The sequence below is a fragment of the Anticarsia gemmatalis genome, chromosome 5, assembly GCF_050436995.1.
Source record: "Anticarsia gemmatalis isolate Benzon Research Colony breed Stoneville strain chromosome 5, ilAntGemm2 primary, whole genome shotgun sequence".
Classification (NCBI taxonomy): Eukaryota; Metazoa; Arthropoda; class Insecta; order Lepidoptera; family Erebidae; genus Anticarsia; species Anticarsia gemmatalis.
Window position 1 is genome coordinate 12,495,209 of NC_134749.1, and position 27,032 is coordinate 12,522,240.

Genomic DNA, 27,032 nt, shown 5'->3' on the forward strand with positions numbered 1-27,032 from the left:
ACTAATCTGATGTTGGCTATAAGTTTGTGATGTCAGCGGCGACCGTGGGCGGTGATTGGCCCTGAACTTGAAGTAAACTAGCTATTTGCATAATACGTCTTAGATTATTTTTTTACTTAAAAGATTACTTACTAACAATTAACTGTGCGTCAAGTATTTTACTTACACGCAATGGACAAAAATTACACCGAGAGCTGATATATTTTTTTAACTTACGATGCCAATATTGTCAGTAGCATAGAAAACAGAAGATATATGTGTAGCAGTGTCATATATTAACAACCTTATTACTTTAACTACTACGCTGTGGACGTCTGAATGTAATTGACAAAGGGCAAAAATATATGGCTTGAATACTCGCAAACACAAATCTTAGAATACTTTAACAAGACTTCATAATCTTATCTTATAGTAAAATCATTACAGGAAACCATTTGTTTATAGCAAAAAGACCAAAAGCCTTTTTACGACTACTAAGATTATATTCAAATGTATCAATGATACAAATCTCTAGACTACAAGCTTCGCATGACCAGATTGACCGATACTAAGCTATTAGCTTTTCTCATGGCCAATAGCTATTTGTTACAATCTTCATACAATTTACCTATCGACGCAAATTCAGTTCAATGACATTTGAGTGTTTCACGCAACACTGTTTAAGTATGCATAGGGGTTTCTTAGCTATCGATGTTTCGAACAAACGATTGTTTAATGTTGAATTATGAAGGAGCGGAGCGTTTAGCGGGGCGGCAAGCGATAGAATTTTAGTCTCCAGCACAGTTTCTAGAATTATCAGGGTTTTTGTAAGCAAATTTTCATGAAATACACCGTTTTGGACGTTACACTCTCCCTCCGCCACTGGAAAAGTGTGACTGCTCGAATGATTCCCTATGTTTTATATATTATATTACAATTCTATTTATAAATCGAAAGCCTTTTTATACGCAAATTCATGGTTATCACCGTAAATTTTACTACAATAGTTAGGTCTTAAACCCAAGTACCTATAGCAAAAGTTAGGTTACAAAAACATTTAACAACAATTACAGGAATAGTTCTTAGATCAAAGTGACTTACTTATTTTGTTTTTACTTGTTAATGAGTATTTAAAATATAGCAATTTCTATAGACTAAATCGCTCCGCTAAACGCCTGAAATAAACTATTTCTTTCAAGTTAACGTGGAGTGGTAATGAACTTGCGAAGGTGCCTGAACTCAGATATAAGTGCTGATAGCGTATAAAGGCGATCGAAAATGTATAATTAGTCGGCCGGCTCACAACTACACGAAAATGCAAATTGAATAAATTATACCTAAGTTTTACTTGACAAGTTAATTTGTAGGCATTTGTTCTGAAAATAAAATGCTTGTAACTTGTAAATACTTGTAATTATGAAATGTACGTGAAATAAAACTGCCTTGTGCCGAAGTCGGCAGTGTATCTGACTGCTGATTGCAAGATCTCCTGGCCCTTTCCCGAATCGGGAAAAGTTCTATTGGTATTTTCTAATATATTAGAATATTTCTCAATAACAGCACGGAGTTTGGTAACGGCCCGCTATTACATGGGTGTTTAGAAACCTCGGCCTATATTTTCGGGTATAATATGTCTATAAATGTAATTAAATATTTTACCTGAAGGCTGCCTGCAGCCAAGATCCTTATTGTTGTATATAATTAGACACTGGTTTTCTGATTGACGAGACACTTAAGATTTTTCTTAATAACAGTCCAAAGTACAAAACTGCCTATTTCTTACATTTTTATATTATATTAACACAGATGGTATGGAATTAAACACAGTTTTCGTATTTTATCGTGTACACTTCAATTCAATTCACTGACTTGGATTTTTTAAATTTAGAATTAAGTTTTAAGTTTATATATTACATTACTAAAATAACTGTAATTTTTATCTATATTCAAATTAAAGTTTCGTTTTTACACCGGAAACCACGAAAGTTTATCACAAGAAAACAGATAATAAATACCTTTATATTGCACTATTATTTTAAACTATTCTTTAACCAGATTTATACCGACGCGACATCACGAACTTTTCACAAAGCCCGTAGTCGCAGGTAGGTTTTGACGGTTCGAATTTTGAAAAGTGACAGTTGTTAGGACAAATTAAAAAAACTTTTTTTCTTTTATTTTCAATAGAATAGCTAAAGCTTACGAAACAATTGGATTGAAATTTGCAAACTAGGGGACGGTAGAAAATAATATTATACAGTTTTAGTGGTACGTTTAACCTCAAACACTAAATGAGTAGTTGCATTGACAACGGGCCTTCATAATGCCCTTGGTTATATTCCAACAAAGCATACAAATATGATTATAATCACGATAATTAATTTTACCGGAATACTATTTATGTTACTTTTATTATATTAAATTATTTTTTATTCGTTTAAATAAATAACAACCGACAATTTCAGGACCTGCAAATCCCTCTATAGCACGCCTAAAATCGTCCCTATATCATAAAAATCGATAAAAATAATATAATTTTGGTAAAACATAACCTTAAATCAATCTATATTATTTTGTAGAACTAAACGAAATAATCATCATTACCAACACATAAATAATTTAAAAATAAAACATTCTATTTTTAAAAGTCATTTGACATGTAAACTTCATTAGTCTATGTTTACATGTAAAGTTTGCAAGCTTTGCAGCCAGGTGTAATCAAAGAAAGGTAATGACATAATCGATGTGAGGTCAAGGCGATGCGATTGTACAAAACGATTAACGATTATACTCTTTAATGGCTGTAATAAATAGACTTAGGTTATAATTAGTAGCGAACGAAAGATGAATTTAAAAAATATTAAATAGAAATTTTAGTAAACACATATATTACACATAACAACTTTTTTTTAATCCAAATTTGGCGAGATTGCAACAATGTGCCAGTGTTTTTTAATTTAAATTTTTCTATAGGTACATTTTGGAAATAGAAATATTTTGATTATTTTAAACCTCATTTATAGCATCGTTTATTTCCTTTGCTATCATACTTTTTAATCGTAAGTTAATACTGCTCTTAAATGCATGCACTCTAATATTTTTTAAATACGACCAACTAAGCACTATAAAATATACAGCGACTAACAGCAGACTTTATAGTGCATTAAAGTAATTGGCGTAAGTATACTTTCATAATAATATTGAAAAGTCGAGCGTTAATAAAGTACTCCAATCAAGACGACAATTTTACGAACCTAAAATAAAAAAGACGATCAGTTAAATTACCATCGCATACCCATCTAAAGGCAGACCGCAGCAATGTTTACTTACTTCACTAATTGCATGCATTTGACCAGTTAATGCAACTTGGAATAAGTGCAATGAACTTAACTGTATGGGCCACGTTTGCATGCAGTTCCATAAAAATAACTGCAATAATATTATGTATTTTAACTGCGTCTATGGTCTGCCCCTGTGAAAAAGATGTAGTGTGATGGTAGTGTGTGACTACTAATGAAGAGGTACCGGGTTCGATTTGCAGTTTGGGAAAATTTTTATTGGTCTTTTGTAATAAACAATGACCAGTATATGATTGGGTACGGTCGATAACGGCCCAAAATTTGGTAATATGGCTCTTATATGGCAATAGGCAGTAGGCTTGCCCCTGTACCTTGAGACCAACATTGTAAACGGTGACACACGTGTGTAATTCATACACCTCTGCCTGCACCTTCTGGTGTAACAAACGTGATACTACATACATTTTAACGACCCGGAAATATAGTTTTTCGCTCGATTAACAACGGAAACAAAAAGACACCATAAAGAAAACCCTTAAACGACTAAGAAGCGATTGCACGTAAACAATTACATTGTAAACAAACCCATAGCTGATATTTATTACGACGGACCAAAAAAACCTATTTCTATGTACTCCCGACCATTTTACTTTGACCCTTAGAAAGTGAGCATTGTCCTTCTACTAGGGGGCTATTCGAAGAGTTCCGCGGGGGGAGGAAGGTCTGGTTGCTTTGGTCTATAGAGTGGTCTGCACGACAATAACATTGGTTATGGATATAGTTTTTATCGAATTGGTCATTTGTGTGATTTTCTTCGTTTCTTACTTAGGTTTACTTCCTATGGCCTGTATATGAATTGCCTAGTCGGGCTTCAGAACGTACTCTTTTTTTTAAAACTCCTGAAAACTTTCTGATTTTAAACTAGTGTGTACTCTTTTCTATACATTTAGTTTCACTTTATTTAATATCAACCAGCCATTTACAACTAAACAAAAAAAATCGTCCTTTGAACAACGGCTAGTTGCTATATTCAGACTCGATTTTAAAGGCGCGTATTATATCGTAGGAAAATTACTTCATAACAAATCTATAACTAGTCGTATCCAGTGAGGGAGCATCGACGTCAAACAGTGGTGGTTTAGGGGTGGCACGTGCGACCAGCGGTCAGTATTCGCGCCGCGGCCGCCCACCGACACAGTGTACCATGGACTTGCGCTAACCACCATGACAGACGACATACCAGGTGAATTACATATCCAAATTTCAAAATTATCACTTTGACATCCACCTGTCACTTTGACAGCTCATCTTTTTAAACATTAAAATGCTATTCGGTTTATTAATGGCCAGTGTTAAGTGTGAGTGCTAGATAGTTATGTACGTTTAGTCTGTATTCAGAGTAGGTTGGTTTTAAAAGCATAATGTGGTTCGTTCCTAGTATTCTGTCGTTTCATATCATGTTCTATAGTAGGTACAGCCAACAGTTATCAAAAGAGTATGTATGTTTTAAACTTTTCATCGATTGGTCTGTAGTTTTATGTCCCCTTCCTTCATTATAATTTGTAAGGGAGACCTGTCCCTACGAATACCACTAAGCATATTTTGATATACCTATTTTACGAATAATGCTTTGAAGCGGTTTTTCTTACATATCGTAAATGGAGAACCAAACTTGTAAACTCATATGTGATCGTACATTTGTCTTAATTTGTGTAAGAATAACTTGAACAAAACAAAGTCAAGGTTTTTCCGGGGAAAACACTCTTAAACTTCACGTAAACATGCTTCAGGAAACCGCTTATTTATCTCTAACATTTCTCTATATTTTTGTAACTGTTTTTACGCCATTTTCTTTTGAATGTAAACAACAATGCAGAACATTGTTTTTGTACTTCTCTTATTGTCTATAAGGTCTTTTTAGTCCTCCAATGTGGACTTTTCCAATATAGTAAAGCTTTGACAACTTAATGCTTTTATTATTCATATTAGTTTATTTATTTGGAATTGTCATTTCTTTTTTTCATTTTTTGTGTCCCAGCGCTGAACAAGGGCCTTTTCTTTGGTCGATTTCCAGATATATCTGTCGCAGCCTCTGAATTACAGAGCAGTAAAAAAATAGTAATGTCAAATTTCCCTCCATTTTTCAAAATCGTCGCCATGTTTTTTACCAAACGGATTAAAACCTCATCTATGGTTTCGTTGATCGGGTAACAAAGTAAATTGGGGCAGTCATGAAAAGCACGCCGTACTGTATAATTACGGAATATTTTCTAATAGTTTGACACTTAGTTATTCGACTACATATGTATTTATATCGATTATAGTATTTAGTAGGTTATCAATTTGTAGTATTTGAATTCCTAGCCTTAGTTATTGGGTTGTTTGACCTCTTTGTAAACATTCCAAAGAGGGTGAAGTTCTAGATTTTGTATTTTTCGTTGGTTAATTTTAGTTGTGATTAGTTCGTGTATTAAAACCGTCGTGTGTGTGTTGATACAAGAGTTGAAAATCACTGGGAACCAAATATTAACTTGGAATATAAGAATGCGTACTATTGTTCGTCTTCCCCCGCTCGAGATACCGTCTTCTGTGAAAAGTGATTAACTTACTTAATATTTAAATGTATCAAATATTTATGTGCTGTATTACCCAGTACTTTATTATGTATGTTGAATAATAATATGTTATTACACTTTTTTTTTAAATAATTTATAGTCCCCAACCCGCACTTCGCCAACGTGGTGGACTCAAAGCCAACCCTTCCCTCATTCTGGGAGGAGGTCCTTGCCCAGTACCTACATTAATGGGTCAAATTGATTGTTTTTTTATTTAATTTCTAGTACATTTTTTTTAAATTAGATAGCATCTTTAGGTTAAAAATATAAAATAACGTGATTCAAGTCTGTTTTTCAAAACTGTTAAACGTCTGCCTGTTGTTTTGTATTACTATTTAAAATAAAAATAACAATATCATAGTAGCATAGACTACAAAAAGGAACGGTGTGATATGGCATGCATTCAGCCTAATTACCATAAAATAATAAAACCGGTGCATTCCGTTGCACGCTACCTTTGTTTAGCATACAGCGCGTAACTGGCACACTACACTGTGCTAATGCACTTATGCATAAAATATTCGTCATGCAAAACATAATAACTATAATGAAAACACTCATAAATTATTTAAATAGTAGAATTAAATGTATAGTAAAATGTTGGTAAATTGTTTTTAATTAATGGCTGTTAGTACACACGGTTTTCTAGCAAAATTTTCGGCTGTGCATGACGCAATTATTGTGCTGGACGTATCAACACAAACTTTTAAGCGAGTGCTGTAGATTTAAAAGCTTTAGACTCAAGTATGATTCACTAAGTCTCTCGATATCGATTCTTCAGTATCTCCTAATAAGGTGTTCCTAATAAGACAAGGCCCTCCTTTCTGTCATCAAATGTACCCAATGTTTTACAATTGCCATTTATGTTCGTCCTAAGAAGTTAAAATATTGGAATATTAAAAAAAAATGTATACAAGACACGATAATACCCTCATAAACAATCTCGACTAATGGTAAACCTATTGGGATCAATGTACCTATGTACATCTTATAGATCTTTGGCTTTTTATTACTGACTAGAATTATATGAGTACCGGTTTTTAAACCATCATTCCTGTTATATCTAAAGGTTTAAGCAGGAGGTGTAAGACATACACTCACAGTTCACCATTTACAGTGTAAGTTAGGACTTACACTGTAAATGGTGAACTGTGAGGGAACTAACACAATGAAGGGTACTTACAGGCAAAGAAACCACTCTAAAATAGGGTTAAAAGGCAACGTGTAATAAATAACATTAATGTACGTTTTTCGTGTACCCAATTTGCAAGTAAAGCTTCTGTAGGTTACAGTCAAATGCCTACTATTGCTTACTATCGCTTGCTGCGAATCTGATAAAGTTAATTACTTAGACCGAGCTGACAGGTAAATGTTTTAGGCCGAAATTTACATAGTTATTGGCTATTCTTGGACTTTGGAGATTGATTTAGTCACGATTCTGGTGGAATGTCTAGACCTTAGTAGAGGTCAACTATAGTGACACTATAGCACTATAGGTGTATGATTATCTTTCGTGGGTTTAAATTTATAAATCAAAGGAAACGCATTTGAAGAACTCAATTTTTTTTTAATCGGACAAGAAAGATCGTCCTACGTTAACCTACTTAATTACACCGCCCACTGTACCGTGTATCCAAAAGCAACTGGACGGGTATCAATAAGCTATCTTCAGTAAGAGATAACCTTATCTCAGATCAGTTAATTAGCAATCTCCACCTTGTTAATTTACCTTAATTTTTCGACGATTTTCTTTCGAAACTCGAACTATTTTTACAGCTACATAATAATATAGAATATACATAAATATGTACTTCCTAATAACGTTGTCAGGTCAATAACTACATCAGTGAACATGACGTCTGACATATTATTGTACTGAATTATTCATTTGTTGACATTTGAATAATTACCGCCACTTAACAGTTACTGCTGTTTTCCGACCACTAACTTACAACCCTTGAACTGACTGAAATTTTCCACTTTGAATATGTTATTAGATATAGTCATTTTTTATAAACCTAAGCAGATGTTGTATATACTGAGTGCAGAATCTATACTATTCTACCAGTTATGATAAAAAAAGTCTGTCCCACTGCTTAATATGCTTCTACTTCGGGACCAGTGAAGCAATCTTCATGACATTTATTTATTTAGAAAACAATAAACTGACGCTAGTAGTCGTAACTGAAATTTTTTAATTCGTTCATACTATAATACCTATAATACCTAATGATCGAGATAATACATATTATTATGGAGTAAATGGAAACTCCAGGAAAGGAAGTTACAATAAGATATTAATGAAAAGTAAAACTGTTAGTTCAAAAACAAATCTATAAGGAAATCCCTCAAGAAGCTCATTAACCTCCCTTAATATATGTATAAAAAAGACCCCAATAAAAGAACTAATAGCTCAAATAAAATCCTTCTAAATATAGCAACACTACACAGTCTGAACTTGTACCACGTCATTAGGGTACAATACTCCTAATCTGTGTAAATCAAATCTAAAGCCCTCGAAGGTGGCAAGGTCCACGGAAGTTACGTGCGACTACTAATGGTCCTTTTATATTTTTACTTTCTAACTAGTATAGGGTGTATAATTTGACCATACTGACGTCATAACGTGGTGAATATTAATATTGTTGAACGTTGTTCTTTTAATTAAAGGGTTTTTTTGGTAATGCGAATTTTACTGTATTGTGATTGAGACTGTATTGTATTATTTAATATAATTTAGATGTAGGTTCATCACACGCCGCGTCGGTTTGCCTTGAACGTTGGGCATCCACAGTCTGTCTCAATATTAACTCAAAAGTTGGTCTCACAATTTAATTAAGTCACACACATATTTGGACAACTTACCGCGATCTGTTCCTTTAACCACAGAACCTCCTAATTTGTCCGTTTCGACATAAAGAACAATTTATTAATTTAAATACTAGCAAGAACCTGTAATTGGCTGAATGTTACGTATACACGAGTACTAACATAATTTAGCGCTATTGGTCTTTCAAATAAATCAACTACATATTTCAACATGCGGATATTTTTTCTGATGAGATAGAATTTATAACTGCTACGTACTTACGTAGCTTTTCGTAGCTCCAGTGTAGCAACATAGAAACCAAGGATTTCTCTATATAATCATAGCATATAATCGTAGCAATGTAACAATGATTTATGTTAAGCAATGTGAAATAATAACACATTACTCCCTGCCACAGTTGAAACTTGTCGTGTAAGTATGTAATTAATGTACTTTTATTATGAAAGTGAAGTTAAGTATGTGGCAAAAATAAAGTGCTTGACTAACGACTATGATTTAGTAGTGAAGTAAAGTAACTTTTGTGTAACTTGGAACTACTTAGTTCCATACTTATGGATGTTATAAAATCTCGATTTAAGAACAAATGCAACCATTACATGCATAAATGAACTGATACTGGGAGTGCTAAAGTCTTTTACTCTTTCGTTGCTGTAATGCTGAGCCGATTTCCATGAAATTTAGCAAAAAAATACTTAGTTGTAAATGAGGATTCAAAGTACGACTACTTTATTCTCAAAAATCGCTTTTATGATAGCTGAACCATGCATCAACAATTAAATACAAATATATGTATTTATTTAATCTGGGATTTGAACCCACAAATCCTGACACAATCGTAAACCTAGGATAGCGTGCGATAGCAACCGGAGGAATGTGAAAATTAATAGCAAAGGGGAGGTGTCAAAATATTTTACGAGGTTGTTGACCTATTATTCGTTTTGATTTGATTTTACGCGTTTTAAGTTTGACTTGATGTGATTCAAAATTAAGGTGAATTCACACGTTGACCGTTAAATATTCATTTAGGTACTGTACTATATTCCATCTTAAAAATATCCCTAAGCCGGATAAAATGTAAAACATATTATAGTTTTTTAATGCCCAGTTCAATTTGTTTTATTTTTAATCTACCTAAACTAAAATGTCTACTATAGACCAAAACTTTGACTTTTTGTTTGTTTGCCTTTAATAAACACCGAAACTGTGACTAATTGGAAAAATAACTACAAGTATAACCAATATTTATTAAAATACACTTCACCATAAAGCAGTATTGATCGGAAATCTTTTCCTTTTAAATCTTTTATAAAGTTGCAATTCATCAAGCGAACTGCTAAGTGGTTTCTCCTTGAAGTCAACAAGTCAGCTGCATTATCACACAATTATCTATCGAAAACTACTCTAACAGTAGAGCTAGCTAATTTACAGTCAAGTAATAACAAGCGGTTAGACGGGGAAACGATGTGTTGGAAAAAACTTGTATTAACTACGTTATAATGTTATTTTCCTTTATTTTTTATGAAAAATTAGGCTGTCTTCGAAGTTACATATGTATGAAATTCATTGATTAAGTTTTAATCGTAGAAGAAAACATCCTAAACCGGCAGTAAACATGTTAAACGTCAGAAAACAGAACGTCAAACGTGCAGAAAAATAATGTAGCAATTAAACATAAATCAACTAATACCCAAGTTTGTTTGACCCATTTTGTCTATTTTGTGTGACAGTCCTTAAATTTAAAATCTTTATGACTAAGGTTCTAAAATAAATAATTATTTAGGCTACACACATATTCGGTCGGCAATATTTATCGAAAAACACAACCGACTCGTTTTGCTTGTTCGGCTTGTGCCGATCGAGTTCCACTGCACATATGTGGTTCAGTCGCCCGGCTACGGAGATTAATGCCGAACCGGATGTGTATAGCAATCCTTAAGCGGTACATATATTATAAAATATATCCTAAATGAAGTGTTTTGCTTTTCAGAAACAGGTGCGGTGTTCACATTCGGCAAGTCTCACTTCGCGGACAATGAGCCGAGCCACTTCTTCATCAAGAACGACCCCATCGTCGCCATCTCTTGCGGGGACGAGCACAGCGCTGTTATATGTCGTGAGTACATACATACATAATATCATGCCTGTTGACCTGGTAGACAAAAGTGTATACCATTATCGGGTTATTCCCCAGGGGGCCAATTTATTTTTAAAATAGTTTGTTAAGATTATAATAAATCGGGGTCCTCCGGGACGGGGGCCTCAGGAAATAATCCCCATTATCAATGTTAGTCCGTGCTATTATTGAGAAATACACTAAAATAAATTAGAAAAGACAATAGTACTTTGCAACTTGGGAATCGAACCTGAGATCTCATAATCAGCAATCCGTTACGCTACTGATTACGCCACAGAGACAGACAAAAACAATTTTAGTGTTAAAATACACATTTCTGCTACTGACCGCTAGGTGTCGCCAAAAGTACTCTATTAGCTTCCACTTTTTCCCATTGTACACTAAACCTATCTTACATTGTTACAGAAAATGGTCGTGTATTCGTTTTCGGCGGCAACGCGTGGGGCCAGCTCGGCCTGGGCCATAAGGATGAAGTGACCAGGCCCAGCTGCGTCAAGTGGCTTAAACCTCACAGGGCACTGTTCGTCGCATGTGGGAGAGCACACACTGTGTTTGTTACAGGTAAACATACACATAAAACTGTTGAGTAAAGTTATTGAATAAAGTACTACGAAAGAATTCCCATAGATCGAATACAGAATTTTGTGAATTTAATATAAGCATCATGATATAATCATAGTCGAAGGGCTCGCAACGCTCGTGTAAAACTGTGATTTTGCATCTTTATTAGTAGTCTCTTATCTAGGCTAGCTTGTGTACTTAAATTGCCTATCCGTATTTCATTAGAATGAATTGATAATCTCTAGCTCAAGTCAAGTAGTGTGACTAGGACCTCAGCATTATTTATAATGTTTTTGAAAGCATTTAAAACTACTATCTTTGTTTTCTAAGAAACTCTTTTCGTCAACTTCAAGATGACTTAATGGTTATCTAAATTGAAATTGATTCTTTACAATGTTTTGTTTTTGCGACAGATACGAACGCCATCTACACGGTAGGCTGCAACGATGAGGGTCAGCTCGGTACTGGTGACATGGAACACCACACGGTCCCACAGTTTGTGGAGCTAGATGGAGAGAGTGGACCCATCAGACAAGTGTCTGCTGGCAGTAATCATACAGCCATACTTACAGGTATTCAATTATATACCCGTTTTTAAAGTACGAGTATTTAAGAAAGCTCAATACTGAGAACTTATTAGGTCGGGGAAAAAGTCTTTTCGCATTATAGTATGTATGAACTTGTAATAAAATCTTTTCTCTACTCAAAAAAACTCGATATTTGGGTACCTCACGAGCTCACTGAAAGATATCTAATGAACCGTGTACTCATTTGTGGTTCTTGAAGCCAAAGAGATTTTATTACAAATTCATACATACTATAATGCGAAAAGACTTTTTCCCCGACCTAATAATTTTGGAGATACCACGTTCCACTAGCATACGTGGATATTTGATTAATTATTAAAGGAAACGTACTGCAGGAATATAGGTTAAAGCTACAGAAGATATTTATAAAACTGGTTTTAGTTTAAATAAAGAGCGGACTATTTTTAATAAGCATTTTAACGTACTTAATTCTGACAGATTGACTATTCGTCGTCTTTAAAGGGCTGAATACTCAGACGACACTTAAATATAATTTGGCGAGTAATATTGCGATAGCTATTATAACTTTGGATATCACTTAAACTTGAGTGTCGTTTGAGTACTTGTATGCTTCACTTTAAGGCCCTTCATACACAAGGTAATGCAAATCTTCGATACCCAACTATTTTAGTTTTCAAGCAAAGACCGCGAAAACTAAAAACGTTAAGTGTCGGAGATTTGCGTAGCCTTGTGTACGAATGGCTTACCCCCGGTTTCTGAGTACATTTAGCGGTAGTTTATCTATTCAATAGCGTAAAAACTCATACAAAAAAAAACGCTACTACCGTTAAATATACCTCAGAAACCGCGGGGTTAATCATTTTCTAAAACGTACAGTCCGTAACATAATATGCATCAAACTATCATCTTTGTCCAGACAACGGTCGTGTGTTCGTATGCGGCTCCAACACAGAAGGTCAGCTAGGCCTGGGAGAAGACACGCGCTCCTGTGTCAAGTTCACTGAGCTCAAGTTCATGGAGAAGATCAACTTTGTCGAGTGTGGATACTACCATACCGTATTTATCACTGGTTAGTATGCAACATGATAGAGAAAACTTTACTAGTCGCAAGTAAAAAGCGTTCATAGCAATATCGTATGGTCGTAAGCCCATCAACAGGACAGCGAATCAACGAAATACGAAATAGAGGTTACTGTATCATCATCACCATCAGTACCATAATAAAGAAATAAAACAAAATAATATGAAAGGATTGTTTAAAAACAAAATGAGGTATTATAGAACACACCTATCTGCATTTACTTCTTCTTTATTGATTTAATAACACTTAGAAAGAACTTATTGTACGAAACATCGACGATTTTTTAAAAAATAATATTGTATTCATCAGTATCTACTAATCTCTGTTTCATTTCCAAGGAAATTAACCAGTTTTTAATAACATTCCACTTTAGCATCGTCTTCAATTTTACTATTTTCTAACAGCAAAAGGCGCAGTCTTCGTAACAGGCGACAATGAAAACCAAAAACTAGGTATACAGGACAAACCCACGACTATCTACGTGCCTGAAGTCTTGCCCATCACAATACCGATCAAGAGTGCGTGTTGTGGAGCCGCACATACCTTCCTGCTCTCCATGGACGAGAGTAAGATCTTGGCTTTCGGCTCCAATGAGAAGGGACAGCTAGGCTTGCCTAAGACAGTGGAACATGTGACTGAACCTACGGAGATTGATATGGAGAAGATGTTTGATGGGTACCAGTTGAAGCTGGTTGCGTGCGGCGCGATGCATACTGCTTTTGTTACCGGTAGGTGTGGGTTTAACTATGTGTTACTGATAAATGTGTTTTAAGTAATTATTTATTTTAGTTTAAAGCAGGTAAGTGTTTTAAGTGGTGTGTGTAAATAATAGGTAATAAAATGTAATAAAAAAAGGTTTTTTAACCGTACATGGCGTATAAAAGTAAAAACTCAAACTCAAACGAATGGACCCTTTTTTTTATTTCGAGAATCACGTTCGTTGTTGCTAAAAACAGCGTTAATTTCAGTGTGTTCTTTGATTTTCTATTTTATAAATAGCTGGGGAGTTCGCAATTATTCAATTTTTCAAATAAAAATTACTTAACATAACACACACATTTACATAAGAATCGAATCTAGGACGTCGTCCGCAATACAACACTATTAAACAATTTAATTCTGTACACCTATATACCCAAGTACATAATTTACTCGTAACTCATAACATATAATACAATATAATACACACACCGCCATAACTAGAATTATAAGGAAATGACACACATTTATTAGAAAGCTCTATTTCAGTAGATATCGAAGGACGACGGGTGACAGTTATTGCCCACACAAACACGATACCTACCTAATGTAATTGACTAATTTCCAACGTCACGTCAACATAAATACTGACCAAATTAGCTGCGGGGTGCGGACCACTCAGTGCTCCCTTGTATGATCAGTATAGCATTAACGTTTGTCACCAGCGGACGCACGTTCACCTGTGTTTACATTTCAGACAACGGCCTACTGTACAGCTGCGGCGAGTCCCGCCACAATAAACTCTGTTTGGAAGAAATCGACGATGCCGACAACGCTAACGAAGCAGTGCCCAATCAATACACACCTAAGCGGGTCACAGCAATGAATGGGCACGTAGTCGACAATGTGGCGTGCGGTGGCTGCCACACGCTACTGACGGCCACTAAGGGCTCGAACGCGGACTTCACTAACAACGACTTCAACGTTATCGACGAGCAGACGAGGCACATCTCGCTCACGGAACTACCGCCGCTGCAGAAAGTACCCATCATGAACAAGACGGAGGAACACGCGCACGCCATCGACGACATCACCAACTCCAACGTCCAAGTGCACAACACAGATAATGTGAATGGAAATGTGAACTCAGAGTCCGGATCGATAGATTCATTAGAGGCGAACGTCAGCGGCTCCCATATAGTAAACATAAACGACCTTGAAAACGAAAATGGTATCACGCATGACGTGGCTGATATAAACAAAATGGATCCGTCTTCCTTGATTGAAACGAAAGTTGCGGAGGTGGTCGACAGCATGGACACTATGGCGGACAAGGCCGAGAGCAAAGTGGAGGAAGTGGTGACGACCGTGACGGACAAAGTGAATGAAAATGTGGAAGTTGTTGAAGAGTTTGTTAAAAAAGCCGCAGTGATATCGCCTTCGGTGCATGACGAGGCGAAAAAGGTTTTGGACATTCCGGATAAAATGGTTGAGATCGCAAATTCTCCTCCGCCGAAGACGCCTATATTGCCTGAGTTGTTGCATGTTCCTGATCTAACTCAGATAAGTCCTGGGCTCAGTAAACACAGTGATGAGAAGAGCGAGACTGGACAGTCGGAGAATGAGACGATTCCTTGTGGTTCAGACAAGTCTAGTCCTCAAGCTGGTAAAACGAAGACACAGGCGGTCATGCCTATTGTTAGGAGTGAAGACCACATCGACGGTCCTGAGGATGGAGAGCATAATGAAGAAGCTGATGTTGTTGTCCCGAAATCGCCGGAGAAAGGTCGTTTTGCGCGGATTTTCCAAACGATTAGAGACAAGGAGAACTCTTGCATGGGTAAAGGGAAGGTTATAGAAGAAAAAGTTGTTGGTGAGTAATTTAATTTATCATTGTATCTATAGGAGGGGATTACCCTGTTTGTGTATATTTAATCTATTCTTCGTTATCATACCTATAAATAGGGTTCTCATATACCTAAATAATGTTTTAGTAACAAAGGTAACTTGATCTTTACCCTTTTGTTTCTAATTCCGTGTTCTTAAAATAAATTTTGTTATAGGGGTAGTTTTTAGGGCAGCCATTGACCTTCTAGTAAAACTTGTAATTTGTGGAATTTTTCGTGTGATTAATGCCTAGGTTCGTAATAAGGCTAGGTGAAATACTTAGACTGATCGCATACCGACCGCATTATTTTGGCCACTGTTTAGAAATGGCGTTTAAGACCTTTTTATAAACTTACTTAGTCCCTTTTACAGAAAATGTTCATTTCTTTAGAGTGTTTGAATCCTTTGTTTTCTAGATTATTGGTACTCAACACGACGTACCTATAGTTTCTTGTATTATTGTGTTTATCTAATCAACTCCTTAAATGATAGTCTACCTCGTATTACTCTACTAATATTATTATTATTAAGTTTACTCTCTGTTACGTTTTGACGACTAAACCTCAGACCTAAGATAGTTGCAACTCCGGGGTCAATCATTATAGTTCTTTATGTTAGTTTTCTTTTTTACTTAAGTAATTGAGTTCCACATCGATGACTGTTGGCAGCTCCTCACATGATCAATCATTGTAAATCATTTCACAATTGAAAAGAATAGCCGTGAGTTTCTTGCTAGTTCTTCTCATTAGGCTCTACCCTATTTACACGAGCAGCGATTATAAGTTAATATAAATATATATTTGTTGTAGAAAATGTCCACAAAGGTATCGACGGCGCAGAGGAAGGCATCCACAAGGTGGAAGAGACAGTTGAAACAGAGATCAGAAACCAAACAAACTCTAGAACTTGCACGATATTATAAATGTTTTCGTCTTCAATGTTTAGCTTACCAATAAAGTTTTTATTATTGCTATTATTTATTTTATAAACTGGACCGTTATTAAGACATATTTATTTATTTATTAACTGACATTTACCCTTAGTCAATAAAAAATTCTAATTACTAAATTTGGCCCAAACAAACAAATAAACTGGCCAAGCTAAATAAAACCGTTTAATAAAAAAGACATTCATCTTGAAAAATATAAGTACTATATTAAAACCAACACACAATTATTTTAAATCACAGAAAAAAAATAATTAAAATAATTAGTAAACCACATTTTGTTTATGTTACTTCCGGTATAAATACCATATTATCATTAGGCCCTACAGTTAGATATGCCGAAACATCACGACCGGCTTTTAAAGCGTTACTATAAAATTCTCCATTCTCGCAAAACCTCCACACATTTTGCACTTAAAATACAATACAGATATAAAAATACATTTTGCATTAAATACTACGTTATACAATAAAGATAATATTTGTATTCTACTTTTTATCAAACTACTATACAATACCTACTTGTATAACTAGTCATGTCATGACAAAGTTGTACAGTCTAAAGTCTTAACAGAAATCGTTCACACATATAAACGTATACGCTTTTACTAACTAGAAGTGTTATTTGTACGGTAATGTTTTAACTTCGAATCCGAATATTATGAAGCTACTGTTTGTCAATTTGATGATCGCTTGATAGCCACTATTGTGTACATTGTTTCTTTTCTAAAATGATGGTGAGTATTATGTTACACCCAAGCCGCAATGTACTACGTAGTGTCTATCATATTGACGTACTAGTTGTCAACTGAGATACACAATAAGCATGCTGAACTATCAGTCTCCTCAAACTCAATTTAATCAAATTGAAAACCATCACCAATTCCTTCTATAACCCGAAATTATCCGAAGATAATCTACAGTCGTAACACGCCTAATACTAACCGTACATACATAATATCACGCCCTTTTTCACATAGGGGTAGTATCAGACTTCTATAGTTTAAATTATGTTACATTATGTACAATGAATTTGATGTGGTATGTAAATAGTAGCGAAGTTTGTTCGGCACGTTCAGATGCTTTCTCAGCTTCCTACCAATATCCATAACAGCTTTAGAATCGTTGCCTCTGTCCGTCCATATCGCTGAAACAATAAATACTTTAATAAGCTTTGTTCTTGTTGAAAATGGCTCATAAATATTGCCAATAAGTCAGGAAAAGTGTCTGATTACTTACATATTTTACTCTTTTGTCTGACATTTACGACGACGCCGCAAATCAGGTCCGAATTTAGGAAATTCTCACCAATTGCTAACAATACCTGTAATATAAATAGGAGATATTAGTTTTAGATAACGAAATCCAGAACTTTATGTGACTGAAGAGTTATCCCATCGCTATTAGTGGGCGTATAGAGTAGGTTCGAGACCCAAACGGAAGAAATATTATTAGAAGGAATTTTGTTACTCAATCACGCTAAAACTGCTGAACAGATTTTGATAAAACTTGGCAGTAAGCTTAAGTAGTTACCACAAAACACATAGTTTATAAAAATACTAATGCCATCAAAAACATTCTGTAAAAACCTCAAGTCTCGCCGTAAAAAGTTGTGAGATCTATATAATACCAAGTCGACTAATCTATTTAGTCTCTACTTAAAGGACCTTCTGTCTTAAGTTATTACGGATGTTATTATCATGCCAATTAAAAAACAAATGCCTTTAAAACAAATAGACCGACCTGGCCATCGCATGATTTGATTATTAGTATGTATCACACTACACAGCACGACGAGAAGTTAATGCTCCTGAAATGTTAATGGCGAATTTGTGTTTTCTTGCGATGACCAAGTCGATCTATTTGTTTTAAATGTATTTTTTTTTAAATCGGCATGATAATAACATACGTAATAACTTAAGACAGAAGGTCCTTTAAGTAGAGACTAAATAGATTAGTCGACTTGGTATTATATAGATCTCACAACTTTTTACGGCGAGACTTGAGGTTTTTACAGAATGTTTTTGATGGCATCTCACTTCTTTTTGTAGAGCGAACATAAGTCCAATTTGTATGGAAAGAAGTTTTTTTTTCATAATTCAACATATTTTCCTATGGGAATGTTGTTCAGTTTCATGGGCTAAACACCCTTACCCACCCTATACTCTCTCCCGTTATGCCTCATATAGTAGGTACCTATTTACACCTATTTATTTTATTTTCTACAGTAATAATAATTCATTAACTGCAAATGTAACCTTGTAATCTTATACATTTATATGGGATTACAAAGTTATTGTTGCAGTTGGTGTATTTAGAAAACTGGACCGAAATTAGAAAATATTAAATTTTTCCCATGATTAAGACACTAAACCCTATTTGTATTCTAAATTTGAAGCTTCTAAGTCTGCTAGAAGTACCTTAGACTTTTGATGATCGGTGAGTCAGTGAGTCAGTGAATCAGTGAGTGACAAAATTCAGAAACTTTAACAAGTTGTCATTCTTAAACTACTGGTTCAAATTGACTGAAATTTTAAATATACCGTGTTTATACAATGACTGATTAGTTGCTGAAAATCTAGGCTTCTTGTTTTATCCACAACGAAATTATAGGGGTGTCAAAAATAGCCCGAATTGCTTCGAGAAAAGGATGTTACGGCCGTGCCGCTTTTTTTTGCTCGACTTGCGGGGGCACTTCCGTGCCCCCAGATTTATGAAAGGTTTTGCACATAACTATTGCTCACGCATACGAAGTCGCTTTCAAGAGCTAGTCATGAAATATAAATATTATGAAATGATGTGTAAGAAATACTAGAAATATATGAGTAATAATAATAGTAAGTATTCGATACGTGACTCATCCTGAAACGTGACGTCACTTAACTGAAAAGATAAGCATTGATAACGAAATACATGTCCACTGTAATTAATCGCAATTATAGACACAATCGATGTTTAAATTGTACGTGTTTGTATCTAACGATTAAACTCATGGTTAAAACTTAACCTGTAATTTATTGCCAGTCATGTTTACGATGATACAGGATTATTTACAGAAGGTTTTTTTGAAGGAATTTTATTAGGATCAATACTTTGGTATGTTAGACACTGGGTAAAAATTATTTAAAAACGCGTTTATTTATTTTTTATTCTGAAATGATCATAATGAATCATCTCATGACCACTCTGTCCTATGTTTTTACTAAGAAAAATTCAAAGCTCGGATTTTGTTATAAGAAAGGACAATAGATGCTCGATTCGCAGTTCGCTACACTCCGCTCCGCCGTGATCGGCTTGCGTAAAAACGCGCTCAAATTGTTTGACTATAGTGGTCAAAATTGATCATTTGACGGCTGAAACTTGACATAATGAACGATTTTAAGGTCCGTTTGAAAATAAATGCAGGGCGCGTCGACGAGGGCGATCGCTCAATTGGTATAACAGTCAACAGAGTGTCCTCTCATCTCTGGCCTAGGTCTACGGTCTAATAACTGTCCCAATGCTGGGCAAGGGTCTCCTCTCGTAATGAGGGAGCGGTTAGGCCTTGAGTCCACCACGCTGGCTAAGTGCGGGTTGGGGACTTTGCATGCCTTCAATAAAGGTATTAAACAAATTTTAGGCGTGCAAGGTTTCCTCACGATGTTTTCCTTCACCGTTTGAGCGTGATATAATTCTTTCTAATACACACATAACTTCGTAAAGTTAGCTTTCTACACCTACTTATGCATGTTCCAGGCATTCGCGATATTTCTCATTTAAAAATAATGTGTAACTTACAGTGTCCAGCCACACATTATCCAGGGTTTTAAACTTCAATTCGTTGAACATGATCTGCCATCGGCCGCCTCTCTTGTTGCGCTCGTGTTCCCACATGGGTGTAATGCCTTTCTTGAATATCGCGTAGTCTTGTCCCATTGACAACTCTGATGGCAGCTTCATGTGGTGATACAAACTATAACAACCATACGAAAGGTTAATTTAAGGATATGTCATTTTTACTGAAATGATCAACGCAAAGGACGATTTTGTGTTTAACAGCCTGTGTTGTGTAAGTATATTACTTTGTGTACTCTAGAAATGCGTGAGGCGATTTTGGTTATTGTACTTATTTCTAAAATACTATTAAAATCAAAGTAAGTACTGACTACTAAGTAAATATTTCATTACTCAGGAGTTATAACAATATGTTTGTTTACCCCTAGTGTCCAATTACATCAGATCTATTTCACTAAAATTAAAATGTATTGTTTAAAATTGCCTACGATACGTAATACTACAAAAAAATATATTATTCCTACAAACATACCATGCATTTGTTCTAGTAGTATCGGTCACCTTTAAATTACAGTAATTCTGAGGTAGTTTTGCTACATAGGTCATCATTACCCCTGCGACGTTGATTAATGACATAATTGACATACACTTAAACCAGGGACACATTTTATTGTGTCTTGCGACACGTGTCTTCAGCGACATCGAGTGACACTACGCTCGAAAACATAATTTTTGTCGTAAGTCACGCTATGTAGCCAGGGATACCTACAGACTACCTAAAGTCAAGTCATGCGAAATTGTATGTGTTCCTGGCTTAAGTACAGTCACGGACAAAATGTGGATTAAATAAGAGAAGTAAGAATAAGTTTACTTTGTGCCTGTTTATAAAAGTCACTGGTAGTCACAACAATTCGACATTAAGCCCCGTCTATTGTAGGTATAGTGTGAGGGTTTTGCCTATAAAATAAAACTTACCACCAATAATCTTCGACTGTGTTAAAACTGGTCAATTCCACTAGATTTTCATCCCATACTTTCTTAGTATTTGTAAACAACCAGAAACTCCACTCATTTAGCAAAGGGTGCTTCAAATTCTCTGCTGGGATCAACATTTTAATTGTTTTCCTGGGAAAAATAAGAGAATAAGCGTAAGATTTTCTTTAAATACGTAATGGTCGTATTTAAGTATGTAGTACATACGTGTATTATCATCACACCTCTTAAGTATACCCTAAAGTGTATGTCGAGGTGTATAAAATACATCTGCGATTTGCCTATAGCAAATTTGGCCCCTGCCATGGCTTTGGTAATAAATAATCTACGGTCTTCTATTGAGGAATATTCTAATAAGTACTAGCTAAAAACCTGTAGCACTTAACCCGGCCCAGGAATCGAACCTTGTGATGAGCCGCTTACTTTACCACGTCTACCACTCAGACAACACAGGCAGTCTCAAGTATAGAATAATTTCTCATAAGTCCCTTGGTAGGTACTTACACTAGGACAATGACGAGAGCACTCACATTATCGCATAGTTATAAATAAATATAAACCGGTAATTTGTTGTTGAGATAAGCCCAATAAGTGGAACGATTGTTAACACTGCTATTAAACAAAAGATCGTAGTTACCTAACAAATGCTATATTGTGCTGAAATGCTGAATTAACTAATTGTATACCTAGTTACTTTGTAGTTTGTATACAAAATAATAGGTTCCTATGAATTTCTATTTAATTTTAATTTGAAGGAGTAGACAGATGTGTATAAAATACTCCAGCGATTCACTATTTACAATGTTACCTAGTCCTAAGTAAAAGACACCAATTACCAGATTTATTTTGAGAATATTGTCATATAAATCAGAAAACACTTGAAGCCCGGCCCGGAATTCGAACTCGAGTAAGCTTCGTGCAGTCGCCTACACTGCCGCTCAATCCATAGACAATAACTAAAGAATTAAAGATTCATAATGAAAAAATATCTATAACTTATTCTGCTAACATCAAATATACACAATTAAAGGATAACCCGGTAACTTAACTAATTGGTAAAGTTAAGCAAATATATGAAAACAGCTACACTCATTCAAAAGTGGTGAAACAAACCGTTAGATTCGCTGAAATCTGTCGTATTATGATGAAATAATTTATTAAATAGATAAGTTATTACATACCTCACACGTCCTCTCTGTAGCACCACACTGAATAAATGATATTTTGAAGTACCTAATACACTCATATAAATAGTATCACGTAGTTTTATATATGAATCACATTGCACTTTATATTTAGGAAGTCCCGTGCACTACGGCATAATGTTGCCAGTATTAAAATTGCTAAGGTATAAACAATATTTTTACTTATTCACTTGAATCATTTTTCATTTCATTAAGTTTAATTAAGAAGTTTACCATTTATACAAGGAGGAAATATAACTCTGTCTTGCTATTCTTGGTTTAATGGGAACAAAGTTGTCATTGTACTACTTAGGCTCAAAAATACTCAAAATAGACTAGATCACAAGTTCGGCTACATTTGCGCCAACATGGTGTCTTTGGACGCGAAACCGCGTACGGTCTGATATGAATATAATAGAATATCGTAAGGTATATAAGATTGTTTGCTGAGTAGTTGAAATATCTGCTTGTTGTTATTTACCTAGTTTTTAATGTCGCTGTATCTGAAAATATAATAAGGGATTTGCCAAAATAAAAACACATTTTAAGGTTTTTCTATAAAATGGTATTTAATGTTTATGGTATCATTGCATCGCTGAAATGATGTTACAAAATGACTGACAGACAGAAGTGTTAACGTAAATCAAGCCAAGTGTTTACATAATATGTTAAGTGCTAGTGTAAAAATATTGTTACTTCCATTATAATACTAATAATTTATATCCTGCAACCAACTAGCTAGACAGTACACATTTGAAAATAGCTTACGACACAGTGCTAGTTTTAGTCGCCACTTTACAGCGCGCTATGGAATATTCAACTGTCGGTGCGTAAACAATGTATAATTAGCACCTGATTGAAATATTTCATATAAATGTAGGAAAAATGATTTCACCTTAAGCCTAACTAGCGCCATCTACATTGAGTTTTAATAAATGCTCGCTATCATCAGCCACTACCGCCCGCGACAGTAACTTAAACACTCAATACAGAATAGCGACTTGATACAAAGCACGACTAAAAGTAACAATGTATAAAAGCTAACATTACAACTAATGCACACTTTAGTACAAAAGTCAGACTTAAAATTTAACAGTTACCACAGACTCGTAACATGCACGTTATAATAAGATAAATTATGTGAGACAACTCCTTAACATCAACCTAAAATCATACCTCTGGAGCTATTCAATGGTTACAAACACAACAGCGGGTATGAGATAGCCTATATATTGATAAATCAATCAATCTTTACTCACAAACATTGTTTTTCAAATTACTCACCTTTTCTCGAATTTAGAAAACCTAACTCTTACTGAATATATAATTATTTTATCTGTGTACTTAATTCTACAGCTTACTGAGTTTAGTAAACCAATAACCATGAAAATGTTTGTCTATTCACAAAAAAGTAAATAGACGAAACTTTCGAATTTGCTTGATAGTTAAAGAAATCACCAAATTTACTGAAAAGGAGAGTAATTTCGAGCGCCTATCTGAAAAACCTACTAAAATGTTGACACTTGAACATTTAGTAGAATTTTCTTTTGCGTACTTATGTACTATTGAACTCGGCTTACAAAACAACATTCATTGGACATTTCACATGGCTACCTCACACTCGCGTTACATTTAGTGAACGAGCAGTATCAACTACACAGTGTAAAGATTCTTAGTGGCTGAACTATGTTTCACCATGGTGTCCCGGTGAACTTGGAAGCCTATTTTCCCGTGGATACCGAGTTGCTCTTTGATTTTTCTGCCGATTTCGATGTTGGCATGCTGCTTTGAAGTGTCGGCTGTCCAGACTCCTGAAACACCAGTGATTGAAAATTAGTAGCTTGAAAAAATTGATAACGTAACAATGAAGTACCCTCGCCAATTCTATCTGCTCCTGATACATTCAAATAATATGAATAGAATGGATTTTCATATGGTTTTCACCAACAGATGGTGATCCTGCACAAAATGGTTCAGGTTACCATGTGCCCTTATAAAAATTAGTCTAAACCAAATATTTTTGTGTAATTGAAAAGAATACATACCAATTTTATCAAGTTTTGCTCTAACATTGACAACAGCGCCGCAAATTTCCTCAGAATGATCGAAATTTTCGCCAATGAGTAGGAGTACCTGAAACAAACAAAATCAATGCTTTAAGTCATGCATTCCATTCAAGGTGAGACAGTTATTAACTTTAATTAGCACAGTTTAACCCCCAAAATCATATTTTTAGAATACTAGCAATATTTGCAGTTTGGAATATCTTTTTATTGTTCTTTGGTCAATATGTAAGGTACAAAAGCCAAGAAGCTATTCACAATATCATCACATAGTTAGGTCACAAGTGAACACAATAACCATTTTGTGATCCACAAAAAGTAGGCTAGGTAATTTAAAGCCTGATGTTATTGTTTGCCAATATAGTCCATAGTGCATGAGTAATGAAATTGTTTACAAAAGTGCAGTGTTTCTTAACCTGTGGCTGTGGACTTAACAGGAGGGGCCATGGCCTTATTTTGGAAAATCTCCATTTTTATTATATTAATAATAAAAATTAACTATGCCAGCAAGTTAACAATAACTTCAGCTAGAAGATCTCTTTTTGGTTATTCAGTGGGTGTTTTGAAATTGTGCTTGATTTCCTTTGACTGCAAGGACTGGAAAAGTTTAAGAAATGCTGTTATCGTGTATTGCACTTACCACATCTAACCAGAAGCGATCGAGATCAGAGTTACGTTGCTTCTTCTCAAGACTGATGAGCCACCGGCCGCCCATCTTGTTGGCGTCGTCTTCCCACATGGGCCGGATGCCTTGCTTGAACACCGCATAGTCGTGACCTTGACGCAGCTCTGAAGGTAGCTTGATATGGTGGTACAGTCTGAAAGAAACATTTTAAAGTTATAGTCAATAAATATTAAAGGAAAAAAAATATGAATAAAATGGATAGCCCGCTACGTTATCTCTAATGTTTTTTTTTTTATATATGAAGGTACACTTTTATTAGGTACTTAAGAATGCTGTCAATTTTACTTAAAATATTTTCAACTTAATTTTATTCTGGTTGTGGGTACTGCACTTATTAAAATCACTTCATTTAAACCCTAAGGTACACTTTGAATATGATGAGCCTATTTTCATATACTAACTTAGAGAACACAGCAACAGTAGTTAGCTGCAAAGTATTTTTAAGAATGGTAGGTTCTTATAATTGTATGAGAATTAATGTATGTATAAAAACCAATAACTAGACTGAACACTATCACTGAATGACCTTCAAGAGATTGATTATATTAAAGTCACAAGTAAAAAACTTGTTCTTAGCAAGATGTTACACATTTGTAAAATAAAACTTCAGAAATATGAGATAATGTACAAATAAATGTGTTTTTGTTTACACAAACTACAGTTCTTGGTAATCACTGGCTTATGCCCAAATACTCCCCCATGCCTACTGAGAATTGTTGATGATTATTACTGACAAAAATGTTGAAATGTTGCAGTAATTATTAGAAATATACTGATCATACAATACTTTAGACAGCGTGTGCATCCAGCTGTTTCTAGTTTTGTAAATATAATCAATGTTTTAGAATATTTTTAGCCCAGGACAGCAAAAATATAGAAAAGACCCATAGACCATTCGTTAAAATAATTCTATGAACTTACCTCCAGAAATCTTCCACCGTGTCGAAGGTAGTTAATTCAATTAGGTTCTCCTCCCATGTCTTGTTCCTGTCGTTGTCATAGAACCACAGGCTCCAGGTGTTCTGCAGGGGGTGCTTGATGAGGAACTCCGGCGGGACCTCGGCATTAGTACTGCCCTTGGTCTCTGTAGTCGCGGACCCCTTGAATACACAAGTCATTTTTACTTTAATCCTAACCTAAAAAAACTTATCAGGATACCTACTGATTACTTAAAATATTATATTTTAAGTATTTCTTAACTACTACAATAACTTTCTAGTTATGTAAAACCGAAATTGAAGGAGGAAACACTTCATACGAGAAACAAATGCAACAGTGAAAGTTAGTGCAGCCACATCAGCATATCCCGCAAAAAGTAAAGGAAGTACGATATAATTATTAGTAAATACGGGTGGACCTATTAATTTGCACCACAAATAATTATAACTACCCACCTCTACTTCTTCAGTATTATTTCCAGCCATGTCACAACTCACAAGAATCTCACGATGCAATTTTTTTTACAAAAAAGAAAGACAGACGGATGTAATGTTGCAAGACTTGAAGTCGTGTTTCTTTTTATTTTCATTATAATTGACAGATTAACTTTCCTAACGGCCAGGTACAGCAGCATATTTTCAGTTTAAATTATTTTAGTGTAAGTATTAAAACTGAGTCCAGAAAAAATATTTCATATTAATTCTTGTTTTATTATTATAGCGATGTTTACCTAAAATATCAGTAGGTACTCTGTTTTTTCATAGTAGCAACCAATTTATTTTCTGTCAAGCTACCAAGTAAAAGTAGGGATGTCG

General features: G+C 34.9%; 3 protein-coding genes across 3 annotated transcripts; 1 reads left to right on the forward strand and 2 right to left on the reverse strand.

Annotated features, from left to right (window-relative positions):
- The first annotated feature begins 4,459 nt into the window (after positions 1–4,459).
- On the forward strand, positions 4,460–16,600 carry LOC142973393 (uncharacterized). The gene is made up of 8 exons (XM_076115061.1): positions 4,460–4,521; positions 10,711–10,836; positions 11,263–11,418; positions 11,832–11,990; positions 12,883–13,035; positions 13,452–13,775; positions 14,504–15,619; positions 16,443–16,600. Exons 1-8 carry the CDS (start codon positions 4,503–4,505, stop codon positions 16,553–16,555), a joined length of 2,166 nt encoding a protein of 721 aa, XP_075971176.1. The 5' UTR covers positions 4,460–4,502; the 3' UTR covers positions 16,556–16,600.
- A 166-nt stretch (positions 16,601–16,766) lies between these two features.
- Positions 16,767–22,557, reverse strand: LOC142973394 (eukaryotic translation initiation factor 4E1-like). Its single transcript, XM_076115063.1, has 5 exons — positions 22,528–22,557; positions 21,329–21,478; positions 20,357–20,531; positions 17,819–17,903; positions 16,767–17,726 (listed from the first exon to the last, which is right to left on the reverse strand). The coding sequence occupies exons 2-5, from the start codon at positions 21,463–21,465 to the stop codon at positions 17,593–17,595; spliced, it is 531 nt and encodes a 176-aa protein (XP_075971178.1). The 5' UTR covers positions 21,466–21,478; positions 22,528–22,557; the 3' UTR covers positions 16,767–17,592.
- A 515-nt stretch (positions 22,558–23,072) lies between these two features.
- Positions 23,073–26,819, reverse strand: LOC142973202 (eukaryotic translation initiation factor 4E-like). The gene is made up of 5 exons (XM_076114825.1): positions 26,673–26,819; positions 26,200–26,378; positions 25,234–25,411; positions 24,576–24,663; positions 23,073–24,341 (listed from the first exon to the last, which is right to left on the reverse strand). The coding sequence occupies exons 1-5, from the start codon at positions 26,700–26,702 to the stop codon at positions 24,184–24,186; spliced, it is 633 nt and encodes a 210-aa protein (XP_075970940.1). The 5' UTR covers positions 26,703–26,819; the 3' UTR covers positions 23,073–24,183.
- Between the last annotated feature and the right edge of the window lie 213 nt (positions 26,820–27,032).